The sequence below is a fragment of the Crocodylus porosus genome, unplaced genomic scaffold (assembly GCF_001723895.1).
Source record: "Crocodylus porosus isolate Cpor-Errol unplaced genomic scaffold, CroPor_comp1, whole genome shotgun sequence".
NCBI classification, from domain to species: domain Eukaryota; kingdom Metazoa; phylum Chordata; order Crocodylia; family Crocodylidae; genus Crocodylus; species Crocodylus porosus.
In genome coordinates, this window is record NW_017728912.1 from 22,627,797 (window position 1) to 22,650,338 (window position 22,542).

At 40.7% G+C, this 22,542-nt stretch overlaps 1 protein-coding gene across 1 annotated transcript in view; it reads right to left on the bottom strand.

The window, feature by feature from the left end:
* Nucleotides 1-202: 202 nt before the first annotated feature.
* ARHGEF38 (Rho guanine nucleotide exchange factor 38) overlaps nt 203-22,542 on the bottom strand; it is a 50,242-nt gene continuing 27,902 nt past the window's right edge. The window contains exons 5-14 of the mRNA XM_019534152.1: nt 19,297-19,314; nt 14,137-14,336; nt 13,462-13,595; nt 10,854-10,958; nt 9,258-9,380; nt 5,990-6,310; nt 3,931-4,071; nt 2,766-2,964; nt 2,325-2,587; nt 203-1,236 (exon numbers count right to left, since the gene is read on the bottom strand). Of these exons, the coding sequence (XP_019389697.1) occupies nt 1,051-1,236; nt 2,325-2,587; nt 2,766-2,964; nt 3,931-4,071; nt 5,990-6,310; nt 9,258-9,380; nt 10,854-10,958; nt 13,462-13,595; nt 14,137-14,336; nt 19,297-19,314 (1,690 nt within the window). The 3' untranslated portion in view covers nt 203-1,050. The remainder of the gene's footprint in view (nt 1,237-2,324; nt 2,588-2,765; nt 2,965-3,930; nt 4,072-5,989; nt 6,311-9,257; nt 9,381-10,853; nt 10,959-13,461; nt 13,596-14,136; nt 14,337-19,296; nt 19,315-22,542) is intronic.

Consider the following 22,542-nt stretch of genomic DNA (forward strand, 5'->3'; position numbering starts at 1 on the left):
TGTGAGGTACTAAATAAAAGTGCATTAGGCTGTCCTAATGCACAGTAGCAAAAGCACATTCTTTTTTAGTGATGCTTAATGCACAGTAGCCTACTTTACTGTTCATTGGTATATTTGCATGTTTTTTTACGTGACACTTTAATGCACAGTAAAATCGGCTAGTGTGCATTAAAGTGTACATGTAGACATGCCCAGGCAGTTATCTAGCTAAAAATATACATCTGGAGATCCAAATCTGGTGCATATTTACATTGGTATGGAAGGTTACACATCATACAGGCTACATATGTAATTTTCAGAAGATTCCTATTTCTAATCTACTTTTAGGTTTTTCAGTTTTAGCATAGAGTTCCTTTCCTATTAAGGAGTTTGTACCTGCCACAATTTAACCTTTAAAACAGTCTTTTTGAGTCACCAACCACAAAAAAACAGACTTCTTAAAGCAGGAAAAACCTATATTTCTACCTCTGATCATTCAAAAATGACCCCATTGACTTTTTGTAAATCTTCATTACAAACCTCACTTGGGATACAGTTAGACACATGATATTTCAGTCCCAAAGCAAAAGCTCTGAGAAACGTGTAAGTATCTAAAGATAGGATGGAAGAGCCAGCTCAGTATGAACTGTAGCATCCCCATAGAACTGTACTTTTCCAAGGTTAATTCTCATGGGCTCTACTATTATTTTCTAAAGGCCATGGAGGTAGCAGCTCTAGAAAAGTATAAGCTTAGTGGTGACTTGTATTTGTGCACTAAATCCTGACTTAGCACAGTACTTCATAAAAAAAGCAAATGAATGGGTAATAAAATAGCAAGTCCTTCAGGACATTCATCAGAGTGGCTTCCTGTTAATGTTCTCTGCCTCAGGTTTTGACAAGGTGATGGCCCTTTGAGTATGGAAGTTCTCAGGAACATCTAGATGCCTTTCCAGCTATCATGGCTGATGTCAATCACTTACACGTTCACCTTGCTTGCTGTAAACTGAAATAGATTATTATCCAGACTGAGGAATTTTTTCAGAGAAACTAGTTCCACAACCTCTTTGGTTCCTAAGCATATGTCATCTTGCCAAGATAATTAGCTGGTACATAGCCTTTCTGTCCTTTGGCTTCTGCTAACCACCATTCTTTATTGCCACTCAAGTCAGAAAACTGCAGTATCCGAACCCGCTGGTACTCTTGAAGACTCAGTTCCTGATCACTTCTTGCTTGGAATGCATACACAGCATAGAAAGTCTGAAAAATGAAACAACCAACATAAAGAAAACTGGAATCCATACTTATAACCATATTCTGTCCTATTTCAGTGTGGAAAATGTGCTACGTGGGTGCACACAATATAAAACCCAGGTAAAACAAAATTGGCAATTACAAGTAAAGGGCACAAGGAAATCCCCCAGGAGAAAAAAGCAAGCCCTGTATACCACCTAACATATGCTAAGCATAGTTGTTCAAAGGCACCTGGAGCCAAAGCTCCCTCATAGAGGGCAATCAGTTCCCAAGTCCCAGGTATTTAAAAGTAGCAGTGGTTACATTCTCAGCCTTAGGTGTTCTGTGAGGAACGCCTAGGGCTGAGGAACATATATTGCAACAATCTGACCTGGAGGTAATAATGTCATAGGTAACTTTGGGGAATTCCTTATAGGCCTGGTCATGACCTTGCCTGAATAGCTAAAAACAGCACAAGGTTGAGCTAACTTCTTGAACAGGATCGCATACTGTACTCTGTCAAGGTAAGGACAGTGGCTGTACTCCCAGGAGTAGCTAAAGGCATTTTGCCTCCATGAAAATGGTGTAGTTTGTACTACTTTGTAGGGCTTAAAAATATACTGGTCTGAAGGGGACAAAGGGAGAAGAGTTTGACTTATCATTTAAAACTGTGCATCAGCTGATCTGGTTTAACTGTTTTGCCTGCCTGCCCCTAACCTACAGTAAGTGAAGCTAACTGCAGAAATTTTCCTCTAGATAGAACAGGGAAAATTACTGTGGATTAACTTTGCATACTAGATACAACCCTTATGTCCAATTCAACTGTAACTCCCCTCCCTGCCTTTTAAAACAGTGTAACTGTTTCCCTAAAGCAGAGCAGTGCTTCACAGCTTAACTGAAATGTTCATCATTTCTTCACAGAAGGTGCAGTTATTCTAAATAATAGAAGAGGTAATAATATTGTTTGAATTCCCATGTATGTAGGAGTTTAATATAATTCTTTTGAAGCCAAAAAGTTACCCCTTTAAACTGTAAGCAGCAGACCACAGCTTTTGTATTTGGAATTAGAAAAAAAGTGAAGAATCACACGGACAGATATATTGCATAATGCTTACATGTTGATCATCCATATCATGAAAACTATCTGTTCCTGTCCCATTAATGGTAGGCTTTTCAGATTGGCTGTGAGAAGATGAGCTGCTGTCACTTCTCTTATGTCCTGGGTTTCTTGTGCTGCTGTCACTGGGAAGCCGTGAAGAAACAAAAAGGCTGATGTTATCAAAATCATCATCGCAGAAACTGTTCTCCGCAACATCCTTCTGCACCTTGGCTGGATTGTAGAGCTTCAGGAAGGAGGAATACACATACCCTTTAAGAACTAGATATCAGATGGGAAAAAAAACAACAAAAGCAAGCTAGTTCTTATATGTTTCATAGTCATCCTTTGTGTTATAAGCTGCCAACAGGAGACACACAAACAAATGGGCCAAGAATGAAAAAGAACATCAATAGCCCAAAGGGAAGCTGTTATTGGGGTATTTGTGCAACAGACTTACTTCCTGTGTCAACAAGCCACCTGCTCATACTTCCAAAGGGGTCCTTTTGCTCCACAACAGCCACCAGTTCCCCCTCATATAAATCAATATCAAATTCCTGTGTGGCATTGCATTTGCGCTTAGCTTGATAAAGTGATTCTGCACCATATGTAGATAATAGCTTAGACCTGTGGCTTTCTGTTTGGCGTGGAGATTCAGGCTGAAAAGGAAAATAAACTAATTAATGTTCATTGGGAGTAATTCTGGGGCCATTGCTGGAGAAACAGGTGTTCACAAAAGAAGCTGATGTTTACCTAGTGTGACTGTAGCAGAGATGTAAAAGAAATGTCATACTCATGGGTGTTTAGGTGCGTAATTCCCCAGCCCGTGCACTCACGTTTGTGGTCTGCATGTTTTCATCTGTTGTACTAATAGCTGAAAATTAAAAGCTAGATCTTTAGAAGAATTTAGAAGTCTACTTAATGTGATGCAGGCACTAAGCACCTTTAGAAATCTGCCCTACAGACTCTGAATAATAAAATCTTTAACTGGATGTACAATGACTGAAACATGATTCAAACCTGGTACACAAATGGTGAGTTCATATAAATAACTCACTTTATAAGGCAGAAGCCATAAGATCAACAATCTCTGTATTATTACATGAAATTCTTGTATGAATATGTAAAGGTATGATTCAGTTGCTATTATTATCATCGTTATCATTATTGTGTTCCTACAGTTCTATCTATGCATTATAGATCAGATTGCATGTTAGGCATGTCTAAATTCTCTTGTTCCAGCTATAGAAAGCCATCACACACACTCACAAAACTTAAACATACCAAACATCAGAAGATTAAGGAATGCCATAAGATAAAGTATAGCTTGATGTATGGTTATGGGATGACCAGGACAGATTTGGTGAAAATCTAAGGATGGTACCATGAAAAAAATCAATGATTATGAAAAGACAGTAGAAAAATCAGAAGAGGTCACTGGTCATTGTTTTGCAGTCTCTTCCCAGGGTGGAAGGAAGTCTCTTTCAGTTCCAAGTCAATGGATCAAGTTTGGATTGATTGCTTTGTGGCAGATTGGCATACTGTCCACTTCAGGTCCAGATGAGAAACATGACAGGAAGCTTTGGCAAAAGCCATCATTCCACTGACAGAAGCATGACACTCACCAGAGAAGGGCCAGGTTTCTTCTTTTCAAAGCTGAGTTTTCTCTCAATGAATGTGGTGGTGGTGGTATCTTTTACAAAATTCAGCTTGTGAACTTCTTCCATCACCTGATTCTGTACTCCAGAGATACTTGAGGAAGACAGCTAGAAATGAAGAGAGAGATTAGATCTCATGTGGTAACGACATAAGGCACAGCAGTTTTGGTCAAGTGGATCTAGTGCTGGGAGTCAGAAAATCTGAGTTATTAATTATTGTTATTATGGTTTCCAGTCATGTCCATAATATGCAAGGCACTGGACAGACATAAACCAAGGCATGCATCAAGGAGCTTACAACAATTGCTATTATGACCTGTCTAAGCATAGGAATGACACTGGTTTAAGTATATCAGTCTAAAAACTGACATATTTAAATTGGTGTAACTTTGTGTGTGGACATTCTGGTATTAATTTAAAGGTGATTTCCTAAGTTTAGCTTGTGCCTGTAGTGTTGATCCATGGCTTTGGCACAGGCCTAAGCCTAAATAAAGGTGGGATATAAATAGCAAAAAGCAAAAAAAAATCTATGGAGAAATCCCCAAGGAAAACAATGCCTGGTACAACCACTTCTCCAAAACCAGAGACAGGCCTTGCCTCCAGGAGAAATTTGCACATGAAGTAGCCTTCTAGGCTATTGAATCCAACCCTATATGTTCATAGGCAACCATTTCTCCAAAGAGTCCACGTGACTGTCCACTTAAATCCTTCTTGTATGCCATCCCCCACAGAACAACCTACAAAAAAGCCTACAACGTGCCACACGTAATGAACAAGGATTAAAAGGGTGCCACCAATACCTGGGTAAATCTCTCTCTTAATTTATGTAAGCTAAGCTAAAATAAGATAGTGGTATACGGAAATTAGTGTGTCCTTACTGAATTTCACACTATATACAGGACTTTACCAGCTGACTGCTGCAACTACTTCCAGGAAGACTCTATGATGCAATCCTACCCTTGATTTCTCATTTTTATGCTGACAAAGACTGGAAAGTAGCCTGTTCATTTTTTGGAAGAAGGAACTCCAGTGCAAAACTCACCAATAGCCTATATCAGTTCCTAAGGAGTAGTGTGAATGTCCATCATAAGGAAACTTGTTGAGACCTCAGTCAGCATAATGGTAATTAAAACAGAGGTCCATCAGTGGAGGGATGGAGAAGGGGATGATCAGCAGGACAGTAGTTGAAACATGGCTCCATTGTAGGGGGTAGGGGGTGTGCATGTGCGTCTCTGTATTCTGGGGGGAGCCTGCAGTTATGGGGACATGGTCAGGGCCCTGTTACTTGGGTAACTCAACCTCTCTGAGAAAAACACTGTCATCATTTCATACCCACCCCAACTCGGTCACTTCACTGAGATGGATGTGAGGATCCATATTTTAAAAAGCAAAGGTTACCACTATGAGTGGCTAGAAATTATTATTTGACTGGTACATGTCCATGCAGTTCAGGTAAGGGTTTTGCTATAAAGGTAAAATGTTTTCCCTGTCTAAATGCACCTAAAAAATATCAAAAGCACTGTTGCAGCTCACATTGTAGCTAGGACAGAAAGCCATTCCTCACAGACTCAGAGGCAGCTGCAATTGATTTTTGTGACAGCATTTTCCCACCAATACTAATTCTAGCATAGTTCTACCAGTATTAGTAGCACCAGGGTTGCAAGTGTAGAAAGGGTTACAGCAGCAGGGTTGCATGTGTAGAAAGAACAGCAGCAGAGTTCTTCCAGTTCTGTTTTCTAAATCACTCAGAGCAGATCTATGGGAGTTAATATATAAGGAACTGCATAGTTCCCTGTTTACTGTAGCGTTTCCTTCAATGCTTGGAGAAGCTAATGCAGTAGCACTTGAGTCCTCCCTGTTGGGAAAAAATGCCCATGGAAGACAAGGCTTCAGGGGGATGGACGCAGAGTCTGAAAAAAAAATCAGACTGTGTTCAAGTAGAACATAGCCTGGGTTGTCTAGATGTTTGTTTTAAGTATTTCCAGGTAAATTATACACAGGCACCCTCCCCCCTTAGATGACTTACTGGAACAAGCACCACCACAGCAGAATACAACTGTAGAGCTGTGCACATCGTTTGCCTGAGGAGAGTGATGAAGCAATGCAGGCAGTTCACCACAATCTGCTTGGCTGCCTGGTTAAACACCTGAAGCTCTTCCACAAGCTGTGCATTGAGAGCTTCATACTCCTTCTTTGCCAGATCCAGCTCTTCTCCTGCTGACCTTTGATGAGAGCTGTTGTAATCCAGCAACTTGTCATAACGCTTTTGGATCAGCTTCTGTGGGCCTGGAAATAAGGTCTGTAGACCTGAGAGAGGGCTCAAAACCAGCTTGTCCAGTTGATCCACCTGGGAAGGAATACAAAGAGTCCAAGTAATACTTCATTCACACCTTCTTTCTCACCTGCTAATAGATGGTAACTGATCAGGACTGGTAGGACCCATATCCCATTAACAATTTTTTTATTGCACAAGGTATTATTATTATTGTTATTATTATTATACTAAAGAAACAGGCAGAGGGAAGTTAAGTGATCATCCAAAGAGCTGGAATCTAAGGGTGTGTGTGCTTGTCTCTCAGTTCCCTGTCCAGCCACTAGATTAGTGTTGTAAAGCTCCATGGAGGCTGAGAAAGTGCATCCCATGATAGAGAGAAGAGTCATGCATTCCTAATCAAATGGCAGTCTTTCCTTTTGAATAAAACAAAACAGGCTCCTGAAAACAGTTCTTATTAAGCAGTATAAATGCTTATGCAGATAGAACCCAACAATCTGATTTAAGTAAAAATCAGTATGTTAAAAGGTGGCTATTCTTGACTTTGACTTAACTAATGAAGTAGGTAGATGAACTAGGTACCTGAGGTAAAAGAGGGAGAAGATTTCCCGAGAATCTATTGCACATGGTAACTGCCCAGGTGCAACAGCTAAGACCTGTTTAGTCCAGCATGGAATTTCTTTCCTCTTCTCTGAAGCATCTGAGACCAGCTATTCTGGAGACACATTATGCATTGGATACACTGGACCATTGTGATGATAAGAAATGATGGTGCCTGTGTCCCTTTGTTCACAGGATGAATTTTATTTATTTTAAGGCTATTTTAAACTATGACATTATGTTTAAGTATAACACTTCCAAAGATGGAGGATGGTAGTTATCAGAACTATGAAGAGCCAACCCTTATGGTTTTGCTTTGGAATATATCTTATCCTTTAGCAATGGATTAGTGAAGCACCAAACACTAGCTTCTCTTCATCAGGCGGGGTGAACTGATCAATCAAAGCATTTGCTATTACTAAAGAGAGTCCAGTTAGAGTTTCATGGAAGGGCCTGATTGCCTAAATTTTAGTAGGGGGTGGGAGATGCATAATTTCCCAAAGCTTTGAAGAAGTTTGTTTAGTTTGAAAAGATCTAGTACAGCCTGGAAACCTAGAAGTTCAAAATCCTGAAACTAGGGCTGTGCAAGGCTTTGGACTGAGCTTTGGATCCAGAAAGGTTTTGGACACTTCGGGGTCCAAAGCAGCACATCTGAGTCGAAGCGCTGGCTTTGTTTGGCTTTCCGAAGCGGTTTGGAGCTTCCGAAGATCTTCAGAGCCGCCTTGGAGATCCGACCGTAGGGCGTAATGGGGAAACAGTAAAATATCTGTAACTTTGTTGTGTCCGATTTGGATGAAATTTTCAGGGGCGGTAGACTCTGCAGAGCGGATGAAGCCTGCCAAGCTTCAAGAAGATCAGTGCAGGGGTTTGGGAGGAACAGCATCCCAAATTCCTGAAAACAAAACTCATGTCACATCTAGGCATTACAACATAGCAGGGTGAAAACTGCAGGGATGGTAGCTCTTACTGAGGCCACAAAGCCTGCCATGTTTCAAGAAGATCAGTGCAGGCATTTGGGAGGAACTGCACCTCAAGCTGTGGACAAGCAGAACTTGTGCCATGGGTACTGTGGGACTGTCTCTGTCCTGGGGCGGGGTAGGGAGGCACTACTGCAGGCCTGGCTGCAATACTGTTGTGTTCCCAGTTACCAATCAATCAATCATGATTCACTCAGGAACCAGGGACTCAGGGACCAGCTCAATACACAGGACCTAGCTACTACATAATGACTCAAGGAGCATCAATTAGCACCTACAAAACCAGGCTGAGGAGAGGAAAGAATCAATACAGACAATCAACTGACCTAAGACAGAGACAGTCTTGGCACAAGTTTTGGCTGTCAGCAGCTAGGGGTGCAGGGCTCCAGAATCCCCCCTGCACCCACCTTCTCCACAGCTGGCAGGCATTGTGACCTCAGCAGGGGCTACCACCCCTGCAGCTGTCACCCTGCTGCGCCTTAACACACGCAGTGTCACCCATGACACAAGTTTTGCTAGTCTGCAGCTTGAGGTGCAGTTCGCCCCAAACCCCTGCACCCATCTCCTTGAAACCTGGCAGGCTTTGTGGCCTCAGTAAGAGCTACCAGCCCTGCAGTTTTCACCCCCCCTATGGTGTAACACAGCCGTGACATGAGTTTGGCTTTCAAGAATTTGGGGTATAATTCCCCCCCAAACCCCTGCACCGATATTCTTGAAACTTGGCAGGTTTTATACTCTCAGCAGAGGCTACCACCCCTGCATGTTTCATCCAAATCAGACAAAAAACAACAAAGTTATAGATATTTCATTGATTCTCCATTATACCCTATGGCCAGGTCTCCAAGGCGGCTCTGAAGCTTCGGAGCCGCTTCGGCCGGATCGGATCACTGCCGACTTGCACAGGCCTACCTGAAACCGGATTAAATGTTATGAGATTTAAGAAAACAATTTTGGGATTTTGGTCGTATTCATATTTTCAGTCTTTTCTCCGCAACTGTGAGGGACAGAAACTGCCCTTAAAATAAATAGCTGGGTTCCTTATATTTTCATGATTCCAGGAGCTGAGGGTTTAAGAAAATACCAAATATTACAACACTCCAGATAAAAATCATGAGAGCTGCAATGCTCCTGGTTTCAGCAGAGGCCTGTTTCAATTCTAGAAAATTTATTTTTATCTGGGCTCAGGCATGTCAGAGGCAAAGCCAATATGAAACTTTAGCCTTTCATCAGAAATTTAGGTTGAAGGGAAACATTCTCCAGCCCTTTGGGACAGCTGCATTGTTATTAAGTTAACCTAGCAATTGTACATGATTTCATTCAGAAAAATAATTGAAATAGTAACTCCAATGGACTCATAAAGAGTTATTTTTTTAAATGTTGAGTCTATGACACTTAGTTTACACATGCTGATAGTTGCATGATATGATCATATTTCCTAAACTCACAAAGCTTTTATAAGGGTTTCCGGTGTTACTCAGCCTTTCTGAATAGTCATTTTCTTCATCACTTTTGTCATGTAAAATATCTTGAAGTTCACTTATACTCTGTGCAGCTAGAAGCATGGAGTCCTAAAAAAGAATAAGGTCAGAATATTAAAATAAATTGATCATTTGCTTTAATTTTAACACAACGTATTTATTAATTCAGAGTGCCACAATATTCCTAGACTCATAGCATTTTTCTGTCTCTGGCACCTATTCCACCCTGAATCGAAACGTGACTGTGTTTATATTCTGTGTATATATTCTCCCTTGTTTTATTCCAAATTTTTCAAAGAATAGGATTACCACCATTCACCTCAGACAATTGGTATACTAACTCCAATGGTGAGATTTATTAAGTCAAAAGCCATTAAATTAGTTTTTGTGGAAACAGCCAGTGCAAGGTCCATGCACTTTTTTGGTGGTACCCTTTAGTGAGACCTAAGTGGGGCTGGGCCTCTGCACAGGGGGATTTCACTTGGTATCATGAACACTGCTGCCCAAGGAATTAAAATCCACACAGTCTGCAGGCAACACCTGTCAGGTAAACTCAAGGGTCATGGCACGTTTACCAAGTTGGCTGAAACTTTGTGAAGCTTCTACAGACTAAAAACTGCCTTTCCCTATATCGTATGTCAGTCAAGGTCAGCTAGTACAGCCCTTTATTTTTAATGGCCCTTGTGGCCTCTGCTAAGTTGACAATTCAGGCCAGAGGGAGAGAAAGCTCACTGAACAAATTGGGAATGAAAGAGTGAAGAAACCAGTAGCTATCTGGAACCCTGTGATGATCATAAAGGTGCTCCTGAACACAGTCAAGTCATTACAAAAGAACAAAGTCCAGTGTTGCCAACTCTCACGATTTTTGGTATGTTCTTAAAGTCTACACTTTGGGAATGTGAAAACCTTAGCTCTTTCTAAGCTAACTTTTTATCTATCTATCTCGATATCTAGATAGCTATAGATATATATTACATATATAAGAAAGAGCCACGTTTTTCACATTCTTGAAGCACAGACTTTAAGAACAATGCCAAAAACCATGTGTTGGCAATACTGAAAATCCAATGGAAAAGGCTTTATTTCAAGAAAAATCCACTGAAGCACACAGGAGCTAAAGGAAGACATCATCTACGTCGGTATATTTTTCAGGACCTTCTAACTCATATAGCTGCAACCTGAGTAATTTGGGCAGTGTAATGAGGACTAATTGAAATCAACTGCTACTCAACTACAGTGCAAGGTGTGACCCTTGTGGAGTCATGGTGTGCTTCAACATAATGATTGTCCCAAGACAACTTTCTTCCCTCCCCTGCTTTCCACACAACCACTAGTGAGACTTCCTGTGTAATAAACAGAGTGATACAGAAGCCCAGTTTCATAGGCTTTTTGCTGTTAATCCCCCAAATGCAGTGGGAATGTAACATTAGGTTGTACATGGGTCTATCATAGGATTTTTTCATTTCATATTAGATAATACTGCCAGATGTGCATTAAGTGGGGGGTATATGTGGTTTTGTGTGTGTACATGCATTCTTATGGGTGAAGACATGATATACTCACTTGTAGATGTTGTAGAGAAAGTGAAATATTCTTCACACAGAATTTCACGGTTTTTTCTAAACATCTAAATAATTTTTCCTCCTTATTAAAAGTTTGGTCTCTCACCTAAAATAGATATTTGCACAATTTTTAGGACAGCAATAGTTTGGTTAACAAAATGTATGTCTATAAAAATGTGAACAAAGTACTTCAGGAACTCTTCCAAATCTACCTCCTATGATCAGATTTTAAAACAAATAAATCCCAAGATACTAAAATATGCATGATAGTGATTCTGATATTTTGATTTTAGCAGAGCATCAAGATAGCCTGGCATTACTTTAGTGTAGGTGCTTCTACATTTATCAATAATTCTTTTATATATATACTTACATTTTGGAAGGAAATAGTGAAAACAAAAGCTGTCTTTTCATACCACAGCATTGCTTCTTCCAGTGCCCATTAATATACAGAATGTGCAGCTTTTACTGATGCAGAACCACAGAGCAGGCGGTGCTATGGTTTCTGCGCGGTGCCAGGATTTGTACATATTATAGTCACACTGCTCAGAAAAGGAGTGGTTTGTATATAAAGAAACCCTGAAAAGATGTTTAAAAGGTTTTCTTTTCTACTTGCTTTGTACCTTAGAAAGATAAAAAATATCAAAGCTGGTCTTCACTAGTTTTGTTGCAGGAGTCTTTGCAGGTCTACAAAAAGTGAATCATAAGCTTGCTTGGCCTCTAATTGAAGAGGATAGAATCCTGAGTCTTTAACAAAAGCATCTCATCGCCAAACTGATTCTCACGTGTTTTAAGTTAAAAAAACGGAATGAAACCAAACAGAAATCAGGAAATTTTAACAGAATGAATAAAACAAGAATTTCCCCTCTCAGTCAGGTTTTACTACATGCTTATTTCTGATGTCATAATCTTGTCAGTCTTCCAGTATGCCGGAGTTTTCAATTAAAAAAAGTAGATTCTCAATTTTCTAATGTAATTATCAAAAAAACACAAAAAAATGGGGGGGGGGTGTTGTATATGTATATTAGGAGGCAGAAATAAGAAAAAAGAAAAGGCACAAACCTTCAGGTCACATTAATAAGGCAAATGTCCGGAAATAAGCAGCTAGAAAAAGTTACTGGGGTTCAATTTTCGAAAGCACCTAGTTCAATTAGTAGGCTAATTCCCCTTGGTTTTCATGGAGAAATTTAGACTTCTAAACGTTTGCGACTCTTTGAAAGTGAAACTTGGGGGCCTAACTGACTTTGCTTTTGAAAATGTTATCTTGATAAACAATCATGTAATTACAACAATGATAAAATAGAGTAGGGGGTTTAATTATTTGCATACTTGGGGAGCAGAGGGGCAAGTGCTGGAGATGGTCAGGGTAGCCAGTATTACCTCCCCAGGGGGCTCAAAGACTCAGGCCACTGCTGCCATGTCACTTTCTACAGCAGCTGCTATAATGATGCAGTATCCCTAAATCCAGCTGCTGTTGCAGTGGAAGAGACTTCCCAGGGCGCTGCCGTTTCAGCACCCCTTCTAAGTCAGCACATGTTGCTGGTGCCCTGCTCGCTTACCCATAGTTACACTGGGGTTACATAGTCTAACCTGCAAAGCTTGAACTGATCGGAGGGTGGATAGACATTCCCTTTTCATTCCAGAAATGCAGACACACACCCGCAGTGGCTCAGGCTAGAAGCCGGGGGGTAGTAGAGCAGCCCTCCCTTCCCTTCCAAAGTGCTGAGCTGAAGGGGTTTGTGGTCAGGACCCAGAAGGACGCTCTGATTAGTGAGGGGTATCCCTTCCTCCAGCAGGAAGTTGATAACACAGTGTATCACCCCTAGCTCAGGGTTTATCAGCCCATTAAGAAACACAAAAGCTTCTCTCATTAGTTCAAGCTCTTCTTAAAACTTTTTCCAAGGAAGGAATGGAGGGACATTACCAGCTACCTGTTGATTAGCTCCTAAAAGCCCTAAGCCAACACTATGCTGTCTGCCTTTGTCCTCTCTGCCACAGTATGGACCATCGCCAGAATGTGGTATGCTAGCTAATGCTGAGAGGTGTCTGTGTAAGGCAGAGGGGAGAGGGGAATCCATGCTTCAGCAGAGTGGTGAGGGGGAGGGAGGGAGCAGGAGGAAGCCAGACAGATGCCCTGTACATGCAGTATCTACCAGAGCTGCAGCCAGGGAGCAGAAGGGAGGAGCCAGCAGAGAGCCCCACCCAACCCAGAGAGCATGCCAGGAAGCTGGGGGACTCTGATTTAACTTAAACCAGGAAGGAATCTGGGACAGACATTACATAAACTGGTTTGACCCAAATCAGTTAAATGTGACACTACATTCAACCAGGTTTATCTCAAACCAGTTTCAGCCATTTTCAAACTGGTTTATGTGCACTGAGCATCTGTTCTGTTACAGGCTTAAACTAGTTTCTGATCACTTATACCAGTTTATGTATATAGCCATAAAGTCCTCTTTCTCTCTGCTGTGGAACATAGGAAAAGATACTAAAAAATGCCAAACGAGTAATATCATGATACCTATTTTCAAAACATTGTCATTAAAAATTCAGTAGAAAAGCAGAACTGAACTATCAATACAAGCTTTCAAACAGATATGACTACACACCTGACCTTCTCCTCTCGTCAAAAGTTTCAGATGGGTAGTAACCCTTTTGGATTTCTTGCTGATGGAGTGAATATTCAGCCTTGAAAACTTCTCTTTAAGAGATTCTTCTTCATCATTCTTCTTATATTTCAGCACTGCAGATAGAAAATTTCACAGCACTAATAATCTGTATTTACCAGGCTCTTACACATCCTGTTTTCTAATATGAAACCATTTGTAACCATATACTTTGATGATGTCACTTTCTGTAATATGGTATGAAAATGATTGAGACGATGAACACTTCATTAGTATCATTGTTAACATGGGAAAAAGGTAGGAAAGTTAAGACTTCAACACAGCGGGTCTGTAAGAAATAGCTTTATTATTATGTGCTAATTATTAGTAATATTTAGAATTGCATCACTAATGCTGCTATGTTAACAAGCTATAATCATTTTTAAACTTTTAGAAATGAAATCTTTGTGATATAGTCTAGGTGTTTGGTTTTAAACTTGAAACCACAATGCAGTTCTTATATCAGTTACACCTTCTCATAACCCAGTCTGTTTTATAGCTCAACTAGAGCCAGAAAACAGCATCTTTGATAACATCAGATGAGTTGAACCCCCCCACCCATAACAAGCCAGTCTATGAACCCGCTTATAGGGGAGAGTAATGTACATTCTTTCCTACCTAAATCTTTCCTCCTTTTTAGTTCATTGATGTTCACGTTAATGTCTTTCACAGCAGCAAGGGCACCTTGAAGTGCCTTGTGGTCTGGGTGGGAAGCAGGAGTTGAATTCAAGAGCTCACAGAGTAACAAGGGATATTTCATCACACGCTGTATAGGTTTGATCATCAGGGATCCCATGTCCATCAAATTTGGTTTTCCTCTATAATTAAACAAACAGATTTTTCCTGTATGGTACAATGTATTGAAGAAACATAATGTATTATTCCTATCTGGTCAACAAAGCTGATACTGCTTACATTTTGCAGTTGAGGTTTTAACTACTGAAAATACTGAAATTATGGCCCAGTTTTAGACTGAGTGACAGAGATGCAATCCCCATTTAAGTCAAAGATGAGATGCATTCAACAGGATGTCTGGCTTCCTGTAACCAGTTCAGACTTTGTAGACTCCTCATTCTGGTGCCTTAATATCAAAGGTACATAGGTACATCAAAGCAGAGTCTTGTATTCACTTATCGGTGTATACCTTATACCACTTTTCATAGCTCCTCTGAACTTGCCATTATGACCACAGTCATTTGATATCGTCTTAATCATCACATTTTGGTGGTAGTTTTTTGGATTGGACTACAGTTGGTAAAAGGTGAATTTCAAAGGGATTCAAAATTTAATCTGGGCAGACTTCCATAATGATGAAATTTACCTCAATCTTAATAGGACAGGGCAAGCCCTATTCAACAGCTAAGGTGTGGGTGTCCACACCATGGCATCAAGAGCTCAGAACCACATCCCTCTCCCTGCTCCCTGGGGCTTGACACCCTCCAACTCCCTTTCATTCTCCCATGCAGGGCACCAAAAATGCTAGTTACACCTCTAATCCAGATTATCTAGATCTCTTGACTTTCTCCTATCATGCTCTTTCCTTTCCCACATGTTACCTCCATCAAGTGACAAACATTCTAAAACCATGACCCCATCTCTTTTTGAAGGTCTTCTTAAGGAATTATTTTGTTTCTTTTTACCTGTCTTTGGGTAGAAGGGCCTCTTTGCTCATAAGAGTGTTCTCAGAAAAAAATCCTGGACAAAATGGGTAACTCTACTACAACCAAGGTACAAAGTGCTGGGGAAGGATTTCCATGAAATACCTCATCCATCTTGTAGGTTTGCATTTTCAAGCAAGGAGCAAGCTATGATTAATAAGGTGAAGGAGAATGGTAAGAGTAAGCCAGCTCTTCATAATAGAAACACAAGGCTGTATGTTTACTACATCCTTAAAAAGGAGCTTATGGAAGGAAGAATAATGATTCCTGAAGTTAGATGTGTGAGGTTATATGCTAGGTGAACCAGAATGTTTGAACAGGACAAGAGAATGAGAGAATGGAAAACAGAGGGAAAGTGTGAAAACAAGGAAACTCCATACAAAAATGTGCAGAAAGATCTTTGCATCCTCCTATAAAATTGCTGCAACACTTCTTATGGCTGACTAATTAATGATTCAGATGCTTTGCAGAAGAGGTATCTGCATATTTAAGCCATCTCTCATGTGCAGGCACTAACTGTAAAGTGTCCAGCATCCCAAAAAGAAGTTTTAACAATAAATCCTTTTAAAGCTCTTGAGTGTCCTTGAGCCTTCTCATTGTTTCTGTTCTTCTGCCCCCACGCTCCCCACATATCCTATATATAGAGAGATGTTTTTCTTTCCTCTGATGTCTGGCAGCAGTAATAAAGAAAATCTTAAATTGTTATTGTTTTCCCTGAAAAGCCCCATGAATGCAAATCTTTAAAAGCTGTCTCATGAATGGAAAAAATCTTCAAGTGTCTTCTCTTTATATGGCTGCTCTTTGGACAGCTGCCCGAGTGATAAACAGCCCTCTGTTCACATATCTGCATGACACAGTCTAGCAATATGGTTTGAAAGATAGGAAGTTTGTTATGAGATAATGACTCCCTGGGGCACGAAATGCCACAAAGTTCAACTCATCTTATTCTACCCTGTGAGATTATCTGATGATAACCACCCTCCATAGATTAGTACTGTTTCTAATATACCCCTTTAGAATACTCTGTAGCCAATCAGAGCACGGCCTTGCCACACAACTTAAACAGATGTGTAACGACTTGTGACATCTATTGTGCAGAAAATTAAGTTGATAATTCATTTGTAATGCTACTTCAGCCACCCAGTCTTATCATGAATTTACCAAGTATTTTAGTGCCATAAGTAGCTGCACTAATCTCATTGCAAATCATTACTGTAGCTTTGCAGTCAAGTAAACACAGCTGGCTTAACTGTAGCGGGTTTCACTGCACGCACTCTACCCTGGATGCAATGCAATAAAGTCAAACACCAGAAAAACCCCTACGTCTAAATAGTTAGTTGGTAAACCATGAAAATATAGGCAATTGAATCTTTAGTCTGGGTCTCATTCTTTATTTCATAGATAGTTTCCTTGTGGATTCAATGTCACTTTAAAATTGATAGTTTTGTTACTGTGTATATGTGTCATAAAATTATGTTGACATTATTATTTTTAGTGTGCAAATTCACCTTTTCACTATATATATAGGACAAATGATTCTTTATGAATCACATTCTGTTCTCACTCAGACCTGCCAAAGTGTCCAGAAAACTTGGCCCTATTTTCTTGGTACTTGGGGGTAACCCATTCAACGGATACAATTTGATCTTTAAGCAGGCATTTCCTTGTTAGACTAGAAGGTTAAGCATTCTGTAATCTGAAAGTTCCAGTACTACCAAATATGCTTTTAGATAAACATCGTTGTACTTTTTCATTCAGGTTAAACCAGTTATGAAGGGCAGTCAAGGATGAAGAGGCAAAAGATCCTACTGACTTAATCTTTTCATCTTAGTGGCCATTTGCTGCAAGCTAAGGGGTCGAGGATGTTTTAGGCACAAATCTAAGAAAAGTGAGAACACCCCAAGAGAAGGTATTCCCAGAGCTCTCCACCATTCAAGGAGCAACGTTCCTTTGTACTCTTGAAGCTCCTGCTACACATTACCAATATTACGCAATTAACCCATTAATCGCACAATAAATTTAGACCAGCCACACATACAAAGTAAAACTAGCCACAAGGGCAAAATAATTATTACACAATTAACTGGTTAATCATGCAATAGACTTGGATCAGCTACATGTGCAAAGTAATTATCACACCATGAAAAGACTACTGATCCAACCAGCTATAAAGCTGGTGCTTGAAAATGTGAAACAGTTCTATATTTCTAACCAGCTTTAATTTGAACATGTAGCAGGGCCCATAGGAGGTAACTGCTTATCAGAGACGATCATAACAGGGTGCAAGGCCTGGGGCAAATCAGCCTGTGTGGGGCCCAGACGCAAAGAAGCCAGCAGAGGTGGCAGCGGGGAGGGCAGGGCGAGCAGCCAGATGCAAAGCTGGTGGCACCGCAGAGCCAAAGCTGGTGGCAGTGCAGAGTCACCAGTACTCAGTAGCCCTGCAGAAGGAACTGTGGCCACTCCACCTGGATCTGTGGGGCCCGGGTCAGTCTCCCTGATTTGCTTATCCCCCCCAGGGATGGCCTTGCTTACATATCCTTTAAATGCAGCTAGAGATTCACAATCTAGTATTTTGAAGGAGAAAAATGTGTGCTAATTTCAGATAGGGCAGTGCAAGTCAGTGCATTTGTTAACACTGTTCATATATACACAAACAATGTTGCCATGTCAGGTGTTTTTAATCAATATGCTCCTGATATTTCAGGGTTCTCCCAAGGTACATCTATATACCCAGTCCCCATCACTCTTAGCAGGAAACGTGCTTGGCCATGTTTTGCCTACCAGCTCCCACTTGTATAAGCCAAACTGGAAATGTGATGGAGAAACCACTCTGGGGCTGCTGTTCACTTCTGTCTCCAGTGTGCTTGAGAGGAGCCATGGGAAACAGCCCAGGAACAGCTTTAATGCTGTACTTCTGAATTTTACACACGTAAGTGGGTAGGCAAAGTATGTGTGGTCATGTTCCTCCCAGAATGCACCAAAGACACAGTGTAGGCATATCCTTAACTCCCAGCTCCTGGAGTCATAAGCATATGTGAGAATTTCAGTTAGAAAGAGAACATTTTTATTTGTAGAAAAAAATCTTGAAAATATGCACTATAAAGATAAAAAATACAAAAGTCAATTGCTCAGCCTGCCCAAAGTTTATGTATTTAAGTTTCATCATTTTGAAGCTAGCATCAGTTTTTGGGAATCCTGCCCGACCTTACTGGCAGGGCTGACCATATGACATCCAAGCGCGCACACAGTCATATGTCTGGGGTTTGTTTTCTTAAATGACACTTTAATTTAGTATTTCTTCTCTTTCAAGTTTTTGCCCACTCTTTTAGGTACTTTAAGAATTTATCCATCTTTATAACTATCCTTCTTCTATATGTTAATATTGTTGTCTAGAATTGTAAATTTAAATGTATTGGTTCATTTATATCTTCCTTACAACCCTCTTCATGAGTATCTTCCGAACCAATGATGGCCCTGTGCATCTTTAAAACCTATAGTCTAGAAATATGCCCTCCTTTATTGCTTTACTTAAGGGAGAAGAAACAGTCATAATCTTGGAAACAATTTCATCTGAGAATCTGATATGAGTCAAGAAGGTTCACAAAGGCCTGATGAGTGCTATTTTAAGAGAGTCTAGAAGGGCTGTGTGTCCAGAGTTTAAATCTCTAGTCTTCAAATCTTTCCTGGTCTAGTCTTGGATTTCAAAGGCCAGCACTGTTTTTTGAGAAGCACTCATTAGAACAGCAGGAGTTTGTGAGCATATCTTTTATGAAGGAAGGTGATTATAGCAGGCTCCAAAAGAACAGGGAACCACATTAACCAGCTCCATAAACCAGAAGTTTAAAAACAGGCTGCAAAGATGGCACAATAGTCATTAGAAAACTGAACAGATTTGGAAAAATTAAGACTGGAAGTCTTTATTGCCCATGTCTGGAAGAAATCTATTTCTTGTCACTGCACAGGATTGACTGGGTTGCTAAAACAGTGCCTTTGTTCTGAATGGTTCTAAACATGGCTTTCAGCATTTTTCTATATGAAAATAAGTTGTGTCTTTTAATAAAAAGAGACAGTACTTTATTTCTAAAAAGCAACAATATCTACTAAATAGCATGATACTTACTGTTTCTCGTATATTTTTCTGCAAGAAGAGAAAACAAAACAAATATTAGTTTCTTCATAAGAAAAATTATGCTGACCATGGTCAGGTTCACTGATATGCTTCACTGAAGCAATGCAGCTGTAACTGGCCAGTTAAGCTAGTTTTATGGCTGCTCTGTGTCCTGAAATTGCACAAAGTAGCCAGAGGGTACCAGCGAATAAAACCCTTAATCTTCTGGAAAAGACAGCTCTTAATGGGAAAGGACTCTAATGAACCAGACTTTGGTTATAAGGCCCAACCTTTGCATATATAGTTTTACATGAGTGAGTTCAGGACACTGTGCTAGTAGTAATTAATGATAAGTCCTAACTACAAAATAACTCATCAATAAAAGAAAATGAAAATAGTTGGGTTGCATATACATCCCCTCTATTCTATTTAAATAGAAATACCAGTAACATTTTTTTAAAAATGAAACACTGGTACGGTTCAGTCTTTTTTAAATACAGGATCAGTTAAAACAGGGATGGGCAATTATTTTGGGCAGAGGGCCACTTACTGAGTTTTGGCAAGCCATCGAGGGCTGCATGACAGGGATCCAGGGGCAGATAAATATTAATTTTCTACATTTTTTAGGGGCCCTGTGGTCTGGATAGATTGGCTTGGCGGGCCACATTTTGCCCGCCCCTGGTTAAGAGGTTTACTCACTGAAAAATTCTTTTTATAAGTTACATGTCATGTTAAGGTTTTCCAAAGTCAAATACTTGTTACTTTATCATAGGTGATGCATGGAGGGAAACAGGGGACACATACCCCCTGAGATTTTTATGGCAATGACAGAACGGCTGCAGCCCTGCTGGAGCCAGGGCCTGGCAGCAGTGGGACAGCAGCAGAGCTATTTCTGCACTGACAGTGGGGCATGGGGCTGCATGGCAGCACTAGAGTTGGCAGTGGTGGTAGTGGCAGTGGCATTGCAAAGATGTGCCTGCCCAGTGTCAACACTTACACTTCATTTATGAATTTCATACAGCAAGAAACAAGCAGGCTGTGCTGGTGGGTTGGAAACAAACATACCCATGTGTACATTGACAAAGAATATTTGAATAAAGATATGATTAAACTTAGAGATAGAATTTGACTGTTGGACAATGTGATATGTTTACAAGAACACTGGAATTAGAAATTTAGCATCCTTCCATACCAGATTTCTCTGTTGTCAAATGCCAGGCAATTCCCCACTAGCACTATCATCCGCTTTTTTTCTGCCAACGCACCCACAAGCCCTATCACCCACTGTTGGCTAACAGCGTCAGGGCAGTGGTGCTCCCACTACAGCTCTGTAATGCTAGCACTGTGTATACATCTGCCTCTTAAGTGACCAAGCATCTTCAGTCTACAAATAAAGCAGATCATTTCCAACATCATTTAATTTATGCCAAAATAATTCCCTTGGCTAAACTAGTATACAGTATCACCTACAAGTATAGCCATTGTTGGAATATAGAGGTGCCTATACATGAGCGGTGAGGCTGCTCTGATGTGCTGTAATTACATCAGCAATACTTAATCCTTTTGAATCCTAGGTCATTTATACACATGCTCTGGGAGTTGGGGGTGTGCTTTAATTAGAGTAGCCCTAAGTGCCCAGAGCGTCAAGTATATCAGCGGCTCCATGCTTAAAAATGGCAGTGGATGCACTTTATCAAAAGCTTGTCAAAAACACTTTAATTAAAGCACCCCTGCTGTCATTTTTCAGCACAGAGTCACTGATACACAAGATGCATAAGATGCTCCAGGCACTTTAATTAAAGTGGCTCTTGGAGTTGCTCTAATTAAAGCATTCATCCCTCCCCACCACCACTCCCAGAGCATGTGTATAAATGCCCTAGGATTCTAAAGGATTAACTATGGCTGATGTCTCTGAGACAGTTGTCTCTATGTTCCCTGGAATTTCTGGCATGTTGAAACTCCAGTCAGCTGGAGGAATGAGAGACAGGTCAAGGGTAATGAAATATGATCAGATTTGCACAGATGTGCAGCTCACATAAGAGTCCTGATATGGAACTGGGTTAACATAAAGCTTAGTTAAGTATGGACAGCCCCTTCAGTAACTGGGACCCAGTTTCAGTCTTGTTTTATTTGGTAAGACTTTGCCAACCAAGTTTTTTTTAAAGAAGTAACATTTCTGAACAATAACTGTTGTGGGCACCCTGATGCATTATATCCTAGGGTGGGTCTGTATCTTAGATGGGAGGAACTCTGCTTGCCTTTTGGGCCTGTGCTTTAAGGTAACGACAGGTCAGCTGAGCTTGGCTATACATTTTGGTTGTGTATGTTCAGCTCATTTTTACTAACATTTCTGGCACTTGCTGAAGTGGACATATGTTCTGCCTGCCACCTCTATGGACTGATAAAAAAACCCCAAACAAAATGCAATGTATGCAGTAGCTATTTTCTTGATTTCCCTAAAAAAGTTTAAAGGTTAACCACAAAATAACAGCATGACGAAAGGCTTCACTGGGTGCATCTACACAAAATGTTTACTTCAGAGTAGATTAATTAGCTCTGCAGTAAACATATCACATGTACACATGTGGCCCTATTAGGCTGCAGGAAACTAATTACCTATGGGTAGTACTTGTAAGTACTTACATTTACAAGTACAATCCTGCTGCCGAGTTTTTTATTCCACAGTACTACACATGTAGATGTTTATATGGCTGACTGGAGCACAAGGATGCTTTGATGCAGGGACTGCTTGCCAGCTAGTCCTGCACTGGAGCACCCTCATGCCCCTGCCAGCCCTTCCCAGCATATTGAGCTGGGTTGGAGCATCCCTGGGGTGGTGGACTGACCTCCCTGGGCCTTCATGAATGTGCTGTGATCCGGGCTTTCATCAACTTGCTGCGGTCCCAGGAGCATGTGTAAACATGGCACCAGGGAGCTATAAACTCTAACACAATAAGCACTGTTTATTGATTCACCTTAATAGCCCATGTTGGTGCACCCATTGTGCCATAAGTTAGAGTCACTTGCCGCTATGAAAAATTTAGCAAAGCTTTGAATGGCTCACATTTCTCAGCTGTGATATCACAGAACAGGAATTTTCTTACTGGTTATCAGTGGTTACATGTAGGGGATGTGTGGGAGTGCATGTGCACCCCCTGAGAGCACTGATGCACCCCCGACCAGCTGTACTCGCCATTTAGGTGATGGGCAGGGGGAGCAGGTGGGAGTGCCAGTGCCCCCCCCCGCCAGCCCAGACCA